The sequence below is a fragment of the Amblyraja radiata genome, chromosome 19 (genome assembly GCF_010909765.2).
Source record: "Amblyraja radiata isolate CabotCenter1 chromosome 19, sAmbRad1.1.pri, whole genome shotgun sequence".
In the NCBI taxonomy this organism is placed as follows: Eukaryota; Metazoa; Chordata; class Chondrichthyes; order Rajiformes; family Rajidae; genus Amblyraja; species Amblyraja radiata.
Window position 1 is genome coordinate 35087077 of NC_045974.1, and position 21829 is coordinate 35108905.

General features: G+C 41.8%; 1 protein-coding gene across 1 annotated transcript in view; it reads right to left on the bottom strand.

Moving 5' to 3' along the window:
* acss3 (acyl-CoA synthetase short chain family member 3) overlaps nt 1-21829 on the bottom strand; it is a 63190-nt gene that overhangs the window by 14267 nt on the left and 27094 nt on the right. Inside the window, exons 4-11 of the mRNA XM_033038215.1 lie at nt 19702-19836; nt 15662-15802; nt 14460-14540; nt 14280-14375; nt 10289-10440; nt 7906-8009; nt 7452-7547; nt 460-523 (exon numbers count right to left, since the gene is read on the bottom strand). Of these exons, the coding sequence (XP_032894106.1) occupies nt 460-523; nt 7452-7547; nt 7906-8009; nt 10289-10440; nt 14280-14375; nt 14460-14540; nt 15662-15802; nt 19702-19836 (869 nt within the window). The remainder of the gene's footprint in view (nt 1-459; nt 524-7451; nt 7548-7905; nt 8010-10288; nt 10441-14279; nt 14376-14459; nt 14541-15661; nt 15803-19701; nt 19837-21829) is intronic.

Below are 21829 nucleotides of genomic sequence, written 5' to 3' on the forward strand. Positions count from 1 at the left end.
CACTCTAGCACTGGTATACTGTGGCTGTATTGCAGACTTAACTCAACAAGGTTGCTTCAGCTGCACCTCAAAAACTCACAGTCTTTGGCACCTTTATGGGCAAGGGAGAGAAGTGTGGGAGAACACCATCAGCTCCAAATCATCTCGTTTTGGATAGAAGTTGCCATTTCTTACACTGAAAACCAAATACTGAAAATCTATTTGTGGAAAAACCTCCTCATCACCAACTTCTCAAGTGGAATTAAGAACATTCCAACAAAAACAGCCACTGGTGCACACAACCCAAGATTGAAATATACTACAGCTTCACTTGCAATTATTATCATGCTTAAAAACCGCATGGTATCTCATGGCCTTGATTACATTTTAAGAATTTATCTTTGCACAATGAAATAAGAACCGATCTGTTAAATGGAACAACAATGCTGAAAGCTTCCTGGAAGGGCAATGGATACTCACTTGATTGCAATATTCCCCAGTTTATTTCGGTTCACTTCTTTCGCATCTTTGCCCAGAATTACAGCTAAAAAATATAAAAATCTTCGTAATAAATCGGATTAATTATTTACCATCCAAACAAATTAACACCTGATCAAAGTTTTAAATGAGTTGCTGCCTGCTTTGTGTGTGGATTTCATGGAAATTAAATAATTCTAATCAAATTGCATTAAGTAGTAGAAACAAGGAACTCCAGATGCTGGTTTACCGAGAAATGACTCCAAAACTGGATTAACTCAGGCAGCATCCCTGGAGAACATAGATAGGTGACTTTTTGGGTCCAAACCCTTCCTCAGACTCTATCTCCCCAGATGGGGTCTGAGGAAGGGTCCCAACCTGAAATGTCACCTATTCATGTTCTCCAGGAATACAGCCTGACCTGTTGAGTTACTCCAGCATTCTGTGATTTTCCAAGTTGCATAAAGTAATTGGATTTGTGGATATCAATAAACAAACACAAAGAAAATGTCAAAGCATGCCTAATATCCTGACTGTCGTACCAACAGAAAACAATTATATAACCAATATATGCTGGTTTTCTTAATAACGTGCAACATTGATAAAACACCTACAATTCCCATTAAGGGTTTCAGGCCATTCATGATTGATGTTGTTGTTAAATAATAGAATGTGACATTTGGATAAGGCTACAATCAATGAAAATATTTACCCTGGACAACTCTGCTGACAATTGTGCCTTTTAAACCCAATTTTAAAAAATGTTGATGGTCTAAAAAATTAGAGTCTGCGTGGACTCAATGGGCCGAAGGGCCTGTTTCCGCGCTATATCTCGAACCTAAAAACAAAACTAACAAGTAAATATGTGGTACCAAAGAACAAGGAACTCAGCAGTCAAGCAGCATCTGTGGAGGGTTTTCTTCATGACTGCATTACCCAAATGTTGCCTGGATTAGACGGTACTAGCTATAAGGAGAGGTTGGACAAACTAGGTGTGGAGGAAAGAATTGCAGATGTTGGTTTACACTTAAGATCGAAGGGTCTCAACCCGAACCCGTCACCTATTCCTTTCCCCAAAGATGCGGCCAGACCTGCTGAGTCATCTTGGACAAACTTGGATTGTTTTCTCTGGAACGTCAGAGGTTGAGAGCAGACTTGATAGATGTATAAAACTATGAGAGGAATAGATTAGGTAGACAGTAAGAACCTTTTAAACGGTTGAGATGGCAAACACTAGAGGGCCTGGCTATAAAATGAGAGGGGCATTGGTTATAGGAGATGTGAGGGGCAAGTTTTTTTTACACAGAGAGTGATGTGAATGGAATGCAATGCCAGAGGTGGTGGTGGAGGAAGACATGATAATAGTATTTAAAAGGTTATTAGATAGTTACATGGATATGCAAGGAATGGAGGGATATGTACAGGGCGAGGAGATTAACTTGGCATCGTGTTTAGCACAAACATTGTGGGCCAAATGGCCTGTTGCTGTGCTGTACTGCTGTATGACTGGAGTTATGGTGACCCGCCTAGTAGAAAGAAGTATGGGGATAGGAAGGGCAGATTCAGAGCTGGCAAGTGACGGGTGGATTCAGGTATCAAGGGGTTAATTGGCACGGGCCAAGTGGGTGAAAGGAGGGTGCAGGTGATAAGTGGGCAAAGCAAAGGGTTGCAGATGGTGGAATCTGATAAAAAAGGAAGGTGCGGAGTGAAATGTAAACAGAGATAGGGATGGTGGGTGGGTCGGGGGTGGTGGGACTGGGCGGCCTGGAGCAGTTAGGGGTGAGTGAGGAGCAGAAGGACGAGGTGAAGGAAGGGAAAGGAACTGGAAGCAGGAGGTGTGGGGGAGTGGATATCTGGTTTTGTCAGGGGGATCATCAAAATATCCTTTCTACTTTATCTTTCCTGTGTTATGATGTACGAAGATAGAGGAACAGGATTTAAAAGCTACAAAGCACATGGTCAACTCTCTGATTTTGCCTAATTCGTTTTATTATGTACGATTTCAAAACAGTTTCATTATTAATTGTCCTGAGCAATTTCGATTACAATTTGGAGCACTGCTCCTATTTTGTGAAATGTGGCACCAACACATTACAAAGACCAAAACCTAATTTTCATCAATAAAGATGAGCATTTATTCAATCATTTACCACCAGCAATGGGACAAATAAAAATAAACACCTTAAGTTTCTCAATTGGAATTACTGACTACTTTGCATCGCGATGGTGGAACTCACCTGATATAATTATGTCCCATGATTGAGGCAGCTTTAGTTAGAATAAGAATTTAAACTCACATTAAATCTATGATGTTAACATATGTTACAATCTGCAAATAGCTTTACATATCTTTCATCATACATCATTGATTGGATGCACTCAAATTGATCGGCCAAAAGCATGCAGTACCAATGGTCGCCACACTGCTGTGCTCAAAGCAAAAATACAGGAACAGATGGCAAAACCCAGGAAAGATGACCTGGGCTTTGCACAGAACTGCTGGCATTTCCCCCAGATTAGTGAACATCCGCCTCAAATTCTCAGTGCGCATACAAAGCCAAAAACCCTGAACTTGCTGGCTGTTCTTCACCAGCCTTCTGCCAATCTCTTTTGGAAAAGGATGTGATAATGCTGTTTTAGATAAAGATATGAACATGCATGGAATGCTGGGATATGGAGCACGAGCAGAAGGGATTAGTTTAAGTAGGCATTGTGTTTAGCAGAGACATCATGGGTCATAGGGGCTGTTCCTTAGCTGTACTGTTCGGAGTTCTCAAACATTGGAATCTAAGTAGAAACAAATGGTGAACTGCAAATTTGTGCCAATTCTATTGCATTTATCACTGGAAGTCCACCTGTAAAACATACCATCAGGCTAGACCAAGTGAAAGCATAGCATTTGCATTCATTTGAACAGAGAGAAACAAGCACAAAAGTCCACAAAGATTAATAGGTAACGTATTAATTAACTGTTTAGTTACATTTTAATTGTTTTAAGTACTTCAAGTTTTTGTCTATTTCTAAAAACTTTTACATTCATATAATTTTACTTGAGTGCTTATTTTCAAATCAGTTTTTGGATCAGATATATTTTTAGTTGTGATACATTCTGCAGGTAGCTAAGCTGGGATAGTTATTGTTAATCAGTTTTGTAAATTGCTTGTTCTAACCCCCCTACGAGATGGTATTTGCAGAAGCAAGGCTGACCTGCACACAGAGCTCCAGTACAGGGCCTCAGACCAGCAGGTTGGAGCATGGTATTGGTGGAGAAGCATTGGTGAGCTGACACTGGCAGGTAACTCTAGGCTGAAGTGAATTTGGCTCTTGTGAGATTTTAAATTCTAACTCTAAATAAAAATAGTCTTGGGAATGTACAATTGCTTGGAAAAACGTTCCTCTCCTGATTGTAATATTTCAAAATTTATCCTTTGAAGTGCTACCCAGTGAAAAAGCTATTCAGGAACTCCCCGGGTTACATAAGGATATCAATGCTGAGAGTCGTTAGGAATTATGAGAGGCATGGGTAGGGGAGGTAGGCAGCATTTTTCCCCAGGGTAGAAATGTCAAATACCAAAATACATTGTTTTAAGCCGAGAAAGGGTAAATTGAAAGGAGTTTTACAAGGCTAGTCTTTTAGCCAGAGTGGTGGTGCCTAGATCAGAGCTCTGGCAGTGTTTGGAGATGCAGCATGGAAACAGTCCCTTCAGCCCACTGAATCCATGCCGGCCACCAATCATCCATACACTAGTTCTATCCTACACACTAGGGACAATTTACAGAAGCCAATTAACCTACAAACCTTCACGTCTTTGGAATTTGGGGGGAAACCGGAGCACCTGAAGGAAGCCCATGCAGTCGGAAGGAGAATGTGCAAACTCCGTACAGACAGCACCCGTAGTCAGGGTCAAACCTGGGTCTCTAGCGCTATAAGCAGCAACTCTACCGCTGCGCCACTGTGCTGCCACAAATGGTGGAAGCAGAAAATGACAGCAAGATCTAAGAGGCATTTAAGAAGGCACATGAACAGGTCTGGAATGGAGGTACATAAATCATGTGCAGGCAGATGAGATTCATTTACATCGGCATCATCGTGGGCCGATGCAGGTTGTGTTCTGTGTTCTATCTATAAACCAATTCATCCACAAGTCAGTAATGAACAATTTCTCTGCCAGACAAAACAAGTGGGTGATTGAAATAACAACAGAAGGTCACTCATTTACAGCCAGTCACTGCTGTAAATGAGTGACCTTCTGTCATAAAAGAGCCAGAGGGCCAGCAGAGGCAACAAAGCACCACCTAGACAGTTTTTGATCAAGCCGCAGTTTAAAAATATGAATATTTACAGACAGACATTTTCAACCAATTATTCAATGTTATTTTAAACTATGAAGACTCTACGAGAATCATCCATGATCAAGTACAATTGACACGTTTAGTTTCACAGAGACATGGTTTATTTATGTTTTTAGAGAAAATGGGCGAATTTCAATGTCAGGTCTCCTGTAACCTGTGGAGCCCATGTAGTCCTCCCTTGATAAACTTAGAACTTAAAGACCATTTGAATCAATTATCCACAAGAGTAAGAAGGAGCTTTTGACAGCACTGGGCCTGTACTCGCTGGAGTTTAGAAAGATGAGGGGGGACCTCATTGAAACTTACCAAATAGTGAAAGGCTTGGATAGAGTACATGTGGAGAGGATGTCTCCACGAGTGGGGGAGTCTAGGACTAGAGGTCGTAGCATCAGAATTAAAGGACGTTCCGTTAGGAAGGAGATGAGGAGGAATTTCTGGTGAACCTTTGAAATCCTTTGCCACAGAAAGCTGTGGAGGCTAAGTCAATGGATATTTTTAAGGCAGAGATCGATAAATTCTTGATTAGTACGGGTGTCAGGGGTTATGGGGAGAAGGCAGGAGAATAGGGTTTGGAGAGATAGATCAGCCGTGATTGAATGGTGGAGTAGACTTGATGGGCCGAATGGCCTAATTCTGCTCATATCACTTATGACTAGAGCTAGAACGTTTAGGCACTAAAAAGCTGAAATAGGCAGGCAAAAAGGCATAATAAAATTACAAAAAAGGCACGAAAAAGGCATTTATTGACAAAAAAAGGCATACAAAGGCATTTATTTCCACCACCGAAATATGGTTTAACATGATAATTTAAAGGTATACTACATTAAATGACCAGTTGCCTGGTTGCACATAATTACTAGCATTTTTTTCAAATGATCTGGTGTTAAACTATGCCGTTTGTCAGACAGAATATGCTTCAGTTGTGAAAATCTTCTTTCTACCTCAGCTGAGGTCACTGGTGCATATCCAAAACAAGCCACAAGACTCTATATTCATGTCAATATCTTGTGCATTACAACTACCTTTGAGAACTTTAGCTATGTTTTGTATTTCTTCAAGATCTTTGTTAGCTAAAATCACTCTCTCACATTTTCCTTGTATGTCTTTACCTACATTGCCAGGAACTTTACAAATATCGTCAGTTACTTTGTTGAAAACCTGCAAGTTATTCACTAATGTTCACCACGTTTCTCTTAGAGCTAACGGAAGTGCAAAAATGGAAGCAATAAACACAAGATCACGGTGGAGGGACTTTTTCTGCATGATTTCACTGACGATCCTGACTGCAGCAGATTATTCTTCTTCAAAACAGTTGACGATTTATTTTATCTTTTCAAAATTTGCAGATAGTTGAGTACAGCAGAGACCCATGTACCCCATATAGTCAAATTGGGCTGAGGAGGTAGCGGAATCTCGGGTGCCATTTCCTTGAACAACTGCACACGTGACGGTGCTTTGAGGAAGATTTTCTTGACATTGGAAACTAGGCGATCGACATTTGGAAACAAGCTACGTATGTGCCTGGCAATTCTATGAAGTTCATGAGCTAAGCATGTCAAATGCAACATTTTGGGGAATAAAACTTTAAGTCACAAACAGAAGCGTGTTTTATACCTTCTGGCCAAAGTACAGCAAATGAAGATGTAAACAACTGAGCAATAGTTGAGCTGTTTGACTTCTCCAATATTTCCAATGTCAACAAATACTCCTTTGATGGTTGACCTGTCTCCAGTGTACCGATGACCACATTGGCGACATATCTCCCCACAGCATCGGTTGTCTCATCTATTGAGATCCATATTTTGTTGCATGCAACTTCATCTCTAATTTTCTGCACAACAATGTTGAAGTTGCTGTCAACATAATTTTTCTGTAATGATGACTCGCTTGGTATATGTTCCTCTGTGTATTTCTCTAAAAAAAACCCTGAGAGATTTGTTATTCCAATTTCCACAGTGGAATTCCAGCATCAATGAATGCCTTGCATAGATCACTCAAAATCTCAGATTTGCGACTGGAGCCAGCAGTAAATGTAGTGAGGAGACAAGCTTGGGTGTTTCACTTGGGTAGTCTTCTCCCTCCTCCCCCTCCCCTTTCCCAGCTCTTCTTCTAGTCCTACTGTCTTCACCTCTTCCTTCCACCCCCCCCCGCCCCCCATTAGTCTGAAGAAGGGTCTCGACTCGAAACGTCGCCTATCCTAGTCTCCATAGACGCTGCCTCATCCGCTGAGTTTTTCCAGCAGTTTTAGTCTAACTTCGATTTTTCCAGCATTTGCAGGTCTTTCTTAAATAGATCTTGAAGAAGACTGAACCAGCGGGCAGCGGCACGAACAAATGAATCACTGACTCCCCTGGTTTCGCCCCGGTGGTGGAACTTTTTTTGTAAGTTATACTATGCTAACAAGTTAATAATAACATTTATATTTACGTGTTAACAAAGAAAACGTAATTGTAATCACGGTACAATTAGAGAAAATAGCACAAACTTTTAGCAAAACGGCAAAAAAAGGCTGATTTAGGCACTCGATCGTGAAAAAGACATTATCCTGGAGAAATTATCAAAAAAGGCATGAAAAGGCACATGGTAATCATGGCAAAATCCTGGCTACTTATGAGCTTATGACCAAATAACATGTACTTTACCATTATATCCTGGAACAGGCCTTCCAGCTTGTCCTGGTGGAGGATTTAGAGAATTCCCCAGACCTACACAAGATGCACTTATTGGTGATCCAGTTTCTGTTTGAAATAAAAAAAAGAATACATTTATATTCAGGCTCTAACAACATAAAAGATTTTCCACATCCCAAAGGTGTGCTGGTAGTTAAATTGGCAAAAGGAGATGTTCCCTTGGTGTAGATATGTGGCAAAAAAGCCAAAGGGGACTTTGTGGATTTGAAAGATACAAGAAGTTGGAGGACTACAAAAGAAAGGGATTGATGGGACTGCTCTGCTGGAAAGCACAGAGCCTTTGGGACGAATGGCGTATTTTTGTGTCTTAACAGCTGAACCACCGCACCTCTGAAGAGGATGTTGAGCAAGATGTTGACTTGATAATCACACACTACAAGCAATTAATGAGATCAACAGCCCGTACCTGTTTGCCACCAATGATCTAGAACAGGAACTTTGAAGACTTGTTTGGCCCATTTCAAAGTATTTGGATCGCAGTGTTCCCCAGCCACAAACAAAGTGCGGAATCTGGAAGCAGAATAACGTTAATGACGTACTACAGGGGGATGTTGAATGTTTTTATAAGCTTCCTTGCATCTCACCCTGATCTCCCTGTGCCTTGGCCTCTTACACTGTTGCAAAGAAATTTAATGCACATTTGAGGAACATCCAGACAGGAAAAACAACAATTGAGCAAGAGTAGGCCAAATGGCCCCTCAAACTTGCCCCACTATTCAGAATGATCATGGCTGATCTGCCCCAGGTCTCATCCTCTCTTCTGTGCCAGTTCAAGGATTTTTAATTACTTCCTCTTTAAATGTCCTCACAACTCTCCAGGGCAAAGAATTCCAGAGGATTCACTCCCTTTGCAAGAAGAGAATAACGTGGAAAGTTTCCCTTGCGTAACAATAGTGGCCAGCAAGGGCATTCTCTAAAAGAAAGAAATGTATTCACTTTGCCATCAAAATCAATGGCATTATCCTTGTCCAAAGGGAGCAATGAACCTTGATTCATTAAGCATAATGCAACCACCCAGAGCATTCACTCTTGATCAAAGATATGGCAATGCCTGCCTTGCAATAGTTCTCTTTTTCCCCTTATCAGAGCACACATAAACCTTGACATATACCACTTAGAAGGATATAAAAGTGGTTCCCTAACATTTGCATGTCAGTTCACATACCAACATCGTCTGGAATCGTTATCTTTGTTCATATGTGTTCAACCATTAGAAAAGTTGGAACTCCTGATGGTGTATCGCTGGGGTGTTTCTTCACTACTTAACATCATAGAAAGGTGGGTCCTCTCCTTTGATGGTGATTGGGGATGATTGATGCACAGTGACAGCACACAAAAGTCTATTCCCTTGAGGGTATAAACAGTGCCATCCCATTGCTGATGCTGATCTCACGGTGTCCACTCAAGCAGTAACTACAAATACACAAACCCAGCAATCCACAAACTGCTGGAGGGACCCAGTAGACTGAGCAGTATCTGTGGAAGGAAAAAGGAACTGCCAGTGTTTAGAGTCAAGACCCTGCATCAGGACTAAGAGTGGAGGGAGGCGATAGCTATCTTTCCTCGCCACTCTCAGCCCGAACGCATGATCTCAATCCAATATGCTGACAGTACCATTCCCCACCACCACCCCCCAACCACCAACAAATGCTGTTCGACCCACAGAGTTCCTCCACCAGTTAATGTTTTGCTCCGGATTCCACCAGTTGCAGTCTACAGTGTCTCCAAATTTACATGTCATGTGATTTTATACAACTAATCAAGTCGTCTCTAAACTAAACTAAGATCAGCCATGATTGAATGACGGACTAGACTTGATGGGCCGAATTGCCCAATTCTGCTGCTATCACTCATGAACCACCCCATCACTGCTGATCAGCCACTCTTGTGCCATCCATTAGAGCCCAAGATCTCAGATAAATTGGCTGCACGCTCTTCGGCTGATGTGAGAGAATACCACCATCCTTCCCTCTCCTTCACTACCTTCCCTCTCCTTTTTTTTTTTTTAACTATCCGACCCTCCAACTCGCCCTCCCTCACTCCCCCCCAACAAGTTGTCCTTTTCAATTTCCTATTTCACTAGTGTTTTAATTGTGATTTAAACTGCAGTGAACATGATTTATTCTTTTAAAATTCATATGGCTAATTGTGATTACTTTAATCGCTCAAACGCCCAAACTTTTAATGTTACAGTGTTAAAAATGTTGATCCTGTTTCACTACATTATCTTGTTATGTTATAATGTTTATAGCAACAGACAAGCATAGTTCCCGTCAGGGTGCCAGCATCAGGAATTTAGCTGATAAGAATTATTTTTTTGAACGTGTTCCCAGATTCCGATTAGAAATCACTTAAAAGCGTAGAGACATCAAACATGCACTTCCATATTTCCAATATCCAATTTAAATATTTCCATATTTTCTGACAGGATCCTAAGGTGTGCTTGGATCAATCCACCTCGGGTTTTGGTCCTTAAAGTCCTTAAAGCAATCTTGACCAATTCGATAGCAGCCAATGTAGAAGAATCACAGGACTTCATCTTGACACCACAAACAATGTTGGCTTCACACCAAAAATCAAGGAGGCAACACGTAGCAGCACACATAACACTACACTGTATCCATATAATCTTTGCTAAATAAGGTCTCTCCCATGTGCCAAGAAACTAGATCAAGCTCACCCATTAAAATGATCCTGACACCCCCACTCAAGGAAGTAAATTGCAGTGAGATTTTCTTTTAAATGCCAGTTTTAAGTTTCTTTGACCCTTTAAGGCCGTGAAGAGTCACCTTGGGAAATGGTACTGTTTTCCAAGCATGGCATCAGAATCTTGCTGCCGAATTACTCTCAGTGCCGTTGGTGCAGTGAATAAAGCTGCGACTCCATGATCAGATAAGAGGCGGAAATATGCTCCCGCGTCGGGGGTCCCAACCGGCTTGCCCTGCAAAGAGGAATGGACAGTTGAAGCAGACAGACCTACTGAGGGATGCACAGTTGAACCAGACAGTTGAACCCGTTTTTGCAGCAAAATTATGGGTAAGAAAGGCCCTGTTGCTTTTTCGTTAAAAGAGTGTTTTCGGCCAATTTTGCAACTTCTTAAGGGCCTGTCCACTGTACGAGGTAATTCAAGAGTTCTCCCGAGTTCTCCCCTGATTCGAATTCGGAGAATATCCGTAGCAGGTCCGTAGGAGTTCATGGATGTCTCGTAGCAGCTAGTACGAGTAACAGTAGGTACGCGGGAAATCCGGTAAACTCGTGACGTTTTTTCAACACTGAAAAAAGTCCACGAGTAAAAAAATACTCGTGATGAAAACAATTGTTACTTTTTACTCGTACGAGCCGCTACGAGACATCCACGAACTCCTACGGACCCGCTACGGACATTCTCCAAGTTCGAATCAGGGGAAAGCTCGGGAGAACTCTTGAATTACCTCGCACAGTGGGACAGGCCCTTTACTCTATATACACCATCCAGTTGGACACCAAAAATGCCTTTTTTGGGATCACTAAAAAAAACATTTCTAAAGATGTTTTATTACGAAGCAAAGAATCCACACATTTTAACATTTTCTTATGACACAGGACATTGAACCCATTCAATTAATGCTACCATTCTGAGCAAAGCCAACAATCCCACTCCCTCCAATCTATTATTTTTCACATGTATACTTACTTTGACCTGATCCTCCTAACAACCACTTACACACAGAGTAATTTAAAGCAAACTAATAATCTGCTAATCAGAACACCTTGAGGATGTAAGAGGAAATCATGGCACTGAGGGAAACCCATACAGTCACAAAAAGAGCGTGCATACTCCACGCAGACAGCACTGGAGGTTACATTACTAGACATGAGGCAGCAGCACTACCTGATGAGCTGCCACAGGAAGTTTTCAACTGATTGGCTTGAATTGCTAATTCGATTAATGTTACAAGTACCTACTTTAAAACCTCCCAAATATAGAGTGAACTTAAAATGAATCATTGGCATTTCAAGTTATGCTTTAGGTTAAGAATACAATTACAGTGATGCCATATGCTGCAAATACAATTCATTTCATGTGTAGGAAGGAACTGCAGATGCTGTTTCAAACCGAAGATAGACAGAAAGATGGGACCCATTTCAGAGATGCTGCCTGTCCAGCTGAGTTACTTCAGCTTGTTGTGTCTCTCTTCACTTTTCATTTCATGCTGTATTGTTATTTTGGTAACATTTTTGTGTCAGTAAAGGCAACTGTTTCATCGAATGATCTTGTACATTTGGCTAAAACACTAATGAATGCCTGCATGTGCTATTCTGTTGCTGTTATTTTATTATTCCATAGAACTCAAGAACAGACCAAAACATGCATCTCCCATATTAAGAAATCTCCATCCATCATTACTAAAATAAATTGGCCTGGAAGTAGTGTTATTATGATCATTTTATACAGAAAATGTTGAAATGGTGAGTAAGAACATGAAAGATAGCAGGAATAGGCCATTCAGCCCATCATGCCTGCTCACCATTCAGTAAGATCACATGGCTGATTATTTACATCAGTGACACTGACCTGCACTGACACAAGCTCCCTCAATTCCTTTACGGTCTACAAATATATCAAAATTTTCCTTTAATTGTACTTCTTGACCGAATCCCTGCAGCATTTTTGAATAGAGCGCAGGAAACGGATTCTGGCTGAAACAGTTGGCAAAAACATTGAATCCCAGTGGAACCCTTTATTTTGCATCTCTTTGCTGTGAGGTTTGCTCCTTACATTAGAGTGAGGTACTGCACTGTAACAATCCCCACTCTGTCGGTGATTGCTGAGATGGGCACTGCACAGAGGTGGACATCATTATATGTGTGGCTGCCATCAGGAAAAGCACAATCAATGGTTCCTATCCCCGAAAGGGTAGGATGCAACAAGAAATGGACACTATTTAATATGGAGAGAATGGCTTTTATGTAGTTTCTGGGCATAGAAACAGAAATGCAAGAACATAACAAAACTAAGAATCGGCCATTTGACACCTGTGCCTGCCAATAAAATCATGGATAATCTTATATTCCAATGCACTATCCTACACTAACCTAATTTCCCTCAATCTCCTTAATATCCAAAAAAAAGATACATTTCTGGCATGAATATTCTCAGGTAGGGCTGCCTCCACAGCCTCCTTGAACAGGGAGGCTTTAGCTTCCAAGTGAAGACGTCTCTTTTCATCTCTGTCCTCAATACATGACCGCTCACTTTGAATCAATGAATCCTGATACTATTCTCCTCACCAAATGAACATCTCCCCTATCATTCCCATGAGAATTCTGTCTTTTGTGAATAGCTCGATTGTAATCATGTATTGTCTTTCAGCTGACTGGTTAGCATGCAACAAAAGCTTTCCAATGTATCTGTACACTGTACATGCGACAATAAGCTATACTGAACTAAACTATTGGATGAATGACTAGATAATGACTTTTCAACTGTATTAGCATTGTGGTTATTCTTATCCCACATGCACCCTGCACTGAATATTAATACATAATCAACACAGAAACACAGCAGATCGGGCAGCATCTGTGGAGAGAGAAACAGATGAATGTTTACTGCAGTGGATCTCCAGCTTTTTCAATTCTTAGAGTTCTACTTTTTAAAAATTGTTGAACAATAAATACTTTGCTTCACTGGACAACTATTTTATATCACTTCTATGCCCTGCAGCACTCAAGATATTTGAAGATGCCCTTTACCCTATTTAATTATGATCTGTTATAACCCTGATGCACTCAGCATTTAAGGTCTTCAATACTCCTTCCCGAGACTCAGTGGATGGCACGGTGGCGCAGTGGTAGAGTTGCTGTCTTAAGGGGCTGTCCCACTTGGGTGACCTAATCTGCAAGTTTAGAAGAGTGTCTTCGACCTTCTAACTCACAGCATGGTCGACATGTGGTCCTAGGAGGTCCTATGAGGTAGCTGGAACTCTCCTTCATGCTCGAGGGAAGTTCCCGAATACTCGCAGCCTCAGCTAGGTCGCGGAAATTTTTTCAGCATGTTGTGCAGTGGAGTAGGGTCGCTATGTAGTTACATGCAGTCGAGGTAAGCTATAGGCAATTTCCTTCGCTGACCGGGCATTTTGATTGCCTCATTGGAGTTTTCAGGACCAAGGAAAACCGACTGGTAGGTAAAATGCCTGCAAAACTTTATTATATTTCTTAAAAGTGTCTCCACTCCTTCTCCCCCCTTCTTTCCCCTCCACACTCTCTAAAGTACTTACCGTACACTGTGGCAGCCGTTTACCTTCCTCTTCATCGCGTAGACAGCGCTCCCCCGCTTTCCCTGGCCCCTGACTTTGCTGTGTGTGTGTGTGTGTGTGCACGTGCGCGCGCTCGCAGTCGGTCGATCCAGCTCGCGGTTTCAATGCTGACGGTCGATCCAGCTCAAGGCTTTCCAGGCGAGTACCTTCGAGCTTGATGGTTGACAACACTTTTCTTAACTCGCGGGTTAGGTCACCCAAGTGGGACAGCCCCTTTACAGCACTTGCAGCATCAGAGACCTGGGTTCGATCCCAACTACGGGTGCTGTCTGTACGGAGTTTGTACATTCTCCCCGTGACTGCATGGGATTTCTCCGAGAGTTTGGTTTCTTCCCACACTCCAAAGGTATATAGGTTTCAAGGTTAATTGGCATGGTATAAGTGTAAATTGTCCCCAGTGTGTGTAGGATAGTATTAATGTGCGGGGATCGCTGGTTAGCACAGACTCAGGAACATAGATACAAACCATTCATCCTGTACCAACCTCATACAAAATAGATGTATTGCCATGAAGAAGAGGCGCATAGCAAATATAAGAATGTCCAACTACCCAGCCCAGATCAGAAGCAGCCCACCAGACCTGGAAAATACAAAACACAAATATCTTGGTTATAAAATGAAGTCTCAGAGAACATCTTTCACAAGTAATAAAATTAAACTTTACCTCACCAGGCTTGAGGCCATACACTTTTGACATAGTCCAATTAAGCATTACGGCATATCCACCAGATGTACGAACGATTCCCTGAAAAAACATTTTAATAATTAACTTCATTTGCCATGTTACTTTATATCTTGAGAAAGTGCCAGCGCATTAGAAATGGAAAATAAAACCAACATTTCTGCAAATGATCAAGGCTGGAAGAATGTAAATGTCCTTATAGAAACCTTATTTAGTTGAGAGCAAAACAAGTTCAGCACTTTGTTCTCTAGTTGGAACAACCTTTGTATCATGCAGAGATGAATGATAATAATTTGAGTTGATATCAGAGATTATTCTGAAAATAGAGGAATGATATACCCACCAACTGTGAGAGAAATATGAATGTGTAGGAAAGAACTGCAGATGCTGGTTTAAATTTCAGTTGACACAAAATGCTGGAGTAACTCAGCGGGACAGGCAGCATCTCTGGAGAGAAGGAATGGGTGACATTTCGGGTCGAGACCCTTCTTCAGGCTCATAGAGAAATATGAATGTCACTTATTTGCAATTACCCAGCTGAAACAAGAGAAACATGCAAAATGTTTTGGGTAAATGTTTAGGGCCGCGGACGCCTATAGGATTAACAAACTCATCAGGAAGGCTGGCACCGTCCTGGGGGCAGAGTTGGATTCATGGGAGATGGTCTTGGAGAGGAGGATGCTCCTCAAACTGCAGAGCATCCTGGACAATACAGCTCAACCCCTCCATGACACAATGGTCAACCTGAGGAGTACCTTCAATAAAGGACTGGTTCCACCAAGATGCAGGACAGAATGCCACAGGAGATCCTTCTTCCTTGTGGCTATCAAACTGTACAACTCCCTCCTCTTCTGTCATGGGGTAGATGGACTCCCCCCCCACCCCCTCCCAATCTTTGCACATCCCCAATCCTTTCTACTCATCACTCTAATTTCATGTACTTTGTGTTTTTATGACTGTTGGCAGATCCTGGGATAAATAAAGTTCTATCGTATCGTGACATTTAACATCATTTGAAAACCATTGTCATTTTCCTTCTTAATTATTAAACGTATTTCCAAACTTATTTGAGGAATTTGAGCAGCTATGATAATGAACTCACGTCGAGCACTACAACATGCATACGTTTCAATGAAATTTCGACAAGGAAAATCCATGCCAAGTCAAAGGATTGAAGATTTTACCTTTGGCATTCCCGTCGTTCCTGATGTATAGAGGATGTACAAGGGATGGTCTGAAGACACTGGGACGCAGTCGTGACATTTAGCTGCAGAAATCTCTTCATCCCAGTCTAGCTCACAGCCAGAAGTCAAATGAACTTTCTCCTGCAACACAGTTTAAAAATATAATCAGTAGCAAATTGCACAATACACAACGTTTACTATGAAACCTACTGACTTTTCATATTTCAAGTTGTATCAATTGTCTAATGCACAAGTGTGATGCGATGCAGGTTCAATGTAAAACATTGCTTGCAGCAGCACCACAGACACATTGAGTTTAGTCGAGTTTATTGTCATGTGTACCGAGGTACAGCAAAAAGCTTTTGTTACATGCTTACCAGTCAGTGGAAAGACAATACATGATTACAATCGAGCTATCCACAGTGTACAGATACATGATAAAATGAATAATGTGAATAATGTTTAGTGCAAGATTACATCAGTGAAGTCTGATCAAAGATAGTCCGAAGGTCTCCAATGAGATAGCTAGTAGATCAGGACTGCTCTCTAGTTGTTGGTAGGATAGATCAGTTGTCCGAGAAATTGTCCCTGAATCTGAAGGTCTGCATTTTTACATTACGATACCGTTTGGCCGATGGGTGAGGGGAGAAGAGGGAATGGCCAAGGTGCAACTCATCTTTGATTATGCTACTGGCCTTGACGAGGCAGCATGTGGTGTAAATTGAGTCAACGGAAGGGAAGTTGGTTTGCGTGATGGTCTGGGCTGTGTCCACAATTCTCTGCAATTTCTTACGGTCTTGCATGGAGCTGTTCCCAAATGATTTCTGTGGCACATCTGTAACTTTGTGAAGGAATTTCTCTATATTATTTCTCTACATAACAGGCAAACACCCTGTGAAATATTTCTCAAATATAGAATGATTTCTTAGTTATTACGACACAGGAGGCCACAGTGAGTTATACAGCTGCTCATGCTCATCAGACTCCTCTCCTTATTTCCCTGCAAGTTATTTATGATTCGTTTTGCCACTTGCCTGCACTAAAGGGTAAAGTACATTAACCAATTAACATCTTTGAGATGCATGAATCTGGGCACCAGGTGCATATCCACACTGTCAGGGGAGAGTGCAAATTCTGCACAGTCGGCACCTATGGTGAGGATTCATCTTCGGCTCCTGGAGCTGTGAGGCAGCACTGTGCTGCCTTACCAAGGTCACAAGTGATAGGAGCAGAATTAGGCCTTTCGGCCCATCAAGTCTACTCTGCCATTCAATCATGGCTGATCTATCTCTCCCTCCTAACCCCATTCTCCTGCTTTCTCCCTGACACCCGTTATTTATCTTGTTATTTTCAACTGCCAGTCGCTGAGAAGAAAATAGGAACAGGAAATGTAATACTTATTTTTCCAAAGACAGAAGTGGTGATCTGCTTTTCTCCAATTCCTTTCAATTAGTTCAGCTGAGATCAGACAATTTGCATGCCTCAGAAATTAAACCCAGCAAATTTCTCATCTATGCAGCTCAGCCTACATTGTGAACCATTTGAAAACCTTCACACATGTATTTTTGACTGAACCCTGCCATGAGATAGTAATATATAATGCAAACCCCATGTCATCTTTAATTCACCCATTTTCCTTGAGCCTTGGTTCTTGTGGAAGCACACAAATTAGTTTGTATTTGTTGTATTGAAATTGATTTATTATTGTCATGTGCACTAAGATACATTGAAAAATGTTGTTTTGCACACTATTCACGCAGATCATGCCATACATGAATACCACAGATGGTGCATAAAGTGAAATGAAACAGAGTGTAGAATAAGTGTTACAGCTGCAAAGTAGGAATGAAAGAAAATGCTAGCGCCGCAACAAGGTAGAGTGTAAGATCAGGAATACATCCTTGGCATACGAGGTCCATTCAAGAGTCTGAATAACATTGGGGAAGAAGTTGCTCTTGAACATGGTGGTACGTGCTTTCAAGGTTATGTACCTCCTGCCCAATGGGAGACAGGAGAAGAGAGAATGATTGGGGAGTGAGTAGCCTTTAATTATGTTGGTTACTTTCCTGAGGCAGCATGATGTGTAGATGGAGTGAAGGGTGGGTGATGGACTGGGCTGTGTCCTCCACTTTCTGCAGTTTCTTGTGGAATTGGGCAGAGTAGTTGCCATACCAAACTGTGCTGCTTTCTGTAGTGCAGCTGTGGACATTGGTAGGTATCGGTGAGGACATGCTGAATTTCCTTGGTCTTCTGAGGATGTGGAGGCATTTGTGGACTTTCTTGGCTGTATCATTGATGTGGTTAGGTGACATGAAGTGGATTAAAAGGCCGTAATAGTGTGAAGAATTTCAATATCTTTTTCTTCACAAAAGAATAGAAATTTCGAGATCTGGATGCCATGGTAGCGAAATGGAGAATTCACTTAGATATAGTACCTTTTTGAAGTTCGGCCAGGTTTGGAAAAGTTCAGGATCAGTCAGATGCTGATTTGGGGACTAGTTAAGCAGCAAATATCCATTCTCCAGTACTAGTAAATCTAATAGCAAAGGAATGCCCATTGAAAAAACTAGGGAGCATCAATGATCCCCACCATCTGGGCCATGCACCTTTCTCATTTCTATCATTCAGCTAGAGGTACAGAAGCCCGAAGTTACACACCACCAGGTCCAGGAACAGATACTTTCCTGCAACTGTCAGGTTCGTAAAACAACCTGCACAACCCTAATCCTACCCCAGCGGCAGTCAACCTCTTATATATACCACCACAGACATGGGTTTATTTTCTAATTATATTTTTGCATTAATGTGTTTATTTTTGCAGTTTTCTTTCTTTTAGAAATGGTGTGTTAAATTTATGTGTATATTGTTTTGTGTGTTTGAGTCTAGGGACTTGGAGTCGAAACACATCTCTGCAACTGTATCCTTGACTTCCTGACCAACAGACCCCAATCAATGACGATACAGGACAAATCATCCTCTACGATAATCCTCAACACTGGTGCTCCTCAAGGATGCGTTCTCAGCCCCTTCTTTACTCCTTGTACACCCACCATTGTGCAGCCATGTACACATCTAATTCAATTTATAAAACTCAGACGTCACTACCATTGTGGGCTGGATATCAAATAATGATGAGATGGAGTACAGGAAGGAGATTGAGAACCTCGTGACCTGGTGTAGAGATAACAACTTTTCTCTCAATGTCAGCAAGACAAAGGAGATAGTGATCGACTTCAGGGGGTGAAGCGGTCCACATACCCCAGTTGCATTGATGGTGCCAAAGTAGAGATGGTTGAAAGTTTCAAATTCCTAGGAGTAAATATCACCAAAAACTTCTTCTGGACCACCCATATTGAAGAAAGGACAAGAAAGCACACCTTAGAAGGCTTTGGAAGTTCGGCATGACCCCAACAACTCACACCATCTTCTACAGACGCACCCGAGAAAGCATTTTATTAGGATGCGTCACAGCATGGTTTGGGAACAGCTCCAACTTAGACTGCAAGAAACTGCAGAGAATTGTGAACCAATCACCCTTCCAATAACTCCATATACACCTTGCGCTGCCTCGGCAAGGCCATCAACATAATCAAGGATGAGTCGCACCCCAGCCATGCCCTCTTCTCCCCTCTCCCATCAGGCAAATGGTATAGAAATGTGAAAAAACAAACCCCAGATTCAGGGACAGTTTTTTCCCAGCCGTTATCAGGCAACTGAACCATCCGACCAACAAGCAGTCCTGGTCTACTATCTACCTCAGTGGAGACCCTGGGACTATCTTTGATAGGACGTTACTGGCTTTATCTTGCACTAAATATTATTCACAATATTCCCTTCATCATGTACTCTGTGGATGGCTCAGTTGTTATCATGTATTACCTTTCCACTGTCTGGTTAGCACTCAACACAAGCGTTTCACTGTACCTTGGTACGCGTGACTATAAGCTAAACTCCTCAACTCAAAGTTGTTATCTAAGAAGAGGATTTCAGAGATGTGGGTTTTATGTCAAAATGACAAACGGCTTGAATTCAATACTCACCATACCAGGGCGATTGTAGATTATGACTTTATCTGGCTTGTGTTCAGCGATTTCCAAAGCTTTCTCCAGCAATGGTATGTATTCTATTCTTCTTTTTGGCTCAATACCAAATGATGCTGTCACAATCAGTTTTGGCTGCAATGTGATGAAACATATGTGATTCAGAGAATGGAGGCTGCCTTTTTTTAAACAAAACAACTTCAACCACAAATAATATCAATTTGTATTTAATGTTCGATAGAGTTAGATAGAGCTCTAGGGGCTAGTGGAATCAAGAGATATGGGGAGAAGACAAGCACGGGTTATTGATTGGGGACGATCAGCCATGATCGCAATGAATGGCGGTGCTGGTTCGAAGGGCCGAATGGCCTCCTCCTGCACCTACCTTCTATGTTCCCTTTTGGCACAGCAAAATCTCCAACATGCTTCAGAGAAGCATTAATAATAACCAACGCTAAACACAAACCGTGCAAGACAACCGATGTTTGATCAGAGAGAGAGAAGCAATTTAAATGTAGTGTGTAAAACAATAAAAATGTCAGGGAGGGAATTTTACAGGTTGCGATCTTTGCAGCTTAGAGCAATGACAATTGTAAGGAATTCATTTCATATTGTTGAAGAGGCCAAATTTGGAGGAGCATATGTCTCAGAACATTACAAAATGGAGGAGATTACAGATATCGTGAGCAATTTGAAAACAAGTAAAATAATTTTAAACCCCAGGTGTTAAGCAGGGAGGCAACTCAGGACTGATGGGTCCACAGATTGAACAGATTGGTATGAATACGATATGAGCAACGAAGTCTGGATTTAGTTTAGTTTAGAGCTACAGCGTGGTAACAGGCCTTTAACCCACCGATTCTGTGCCGACCAGCAATGCCCGTACACGAGTACGATCCTACAATACTAAGGACAATTTACAACTTTTACAGAAGCCAATTAACCTACAAACCTGTACGTCTTTGGAGTGTGGGAGTAGAGAATATACAAACTCTGTACAGACAGCACCTGTAGGTGGTATAAAACCCGGGTCTCTGGCACTGTAAGGCAGCAACTCTACCGCTGTTCCACCGTGCCGCCCAAACAGGATGATCTCCTGTTTACAGTGAGCCTGTACAGCAGTACAGCTGCCTCACAGCTCCAGAGAGCCCGCTTTGATCCTAACCTCTGGCGCTCTCCGAGTGGTATTGCCCATTCTCCCTGTGACCATGCGAGTTTCCTCCAGGTGTTCCACACAGTTCAGAGATGTGCAGATTCATAGCTTGATTGGCCGCTGTGAATTGCTCCTGGTATGTAGGCAAGTAATCGAATCTGGTAGGAGGAGTTGATGTGAATATGGGGAGAATAAAATGAGTTAGGGTACAATGAATGTAAAAATGGGAGATTGATGAATGGCACAGAATCAGTGGGATGAAGAGCCTATTTTCAGGCTGTATCTGATGTTTTGGACCAGGAAAGTCAGATCCAGCCTTCCTGCCTTACCAACCTCCACAAGACATCTTGTCAGTATTACTAAAGTCCAAAACTATTTCCAGCACTATTAAATCCTATTGCTGCTTCACAAAACATTGCAAGTTGGAACATTTCCTACCCTACTGTCAAGCCTTTCTTTGTATCCCTGATCCCAAAGAAAGAAAAAAAAGTGTACTTGTTGGCATTGTAATTGAGTTCTTGTGGGAAGTAACCAGCAACAATTTGTGGGCAGTATGCCTCATAGCTCCAGTGACTTGGATTCAATCCAGGCCTGCTCTGCCGGCAGTGTGGAGTTTTCATATTCTCCTCTTGTCTGCATGGATTTCGCTGACCACACCAGCTTCTCCCCACATTGCCAAGGATGCAGTTTGCGAGGTTAGTTGGGCTATACGAGTTGCCCTGACTGCATAAGTGAGTGGTGGAATCACGAGGAGGGTGGGGGTGGAGAATTTTAAAAGGGCTTAGTCTAAGATGGTTGTAAATGTATGGTCGATTTCCAGTGCGGACCTGGTGGGTTAAAGAGCTAATTTCCTTGCTGTGCAGCCAACAAAAAAGTGACATAGCAAAATAGACAATAATGTGCAACTTTCAGATTTCACAGAATTGGATTTTCCTGCAATTAAAAGATTTTAACTGATTATTTATTGCACAAATG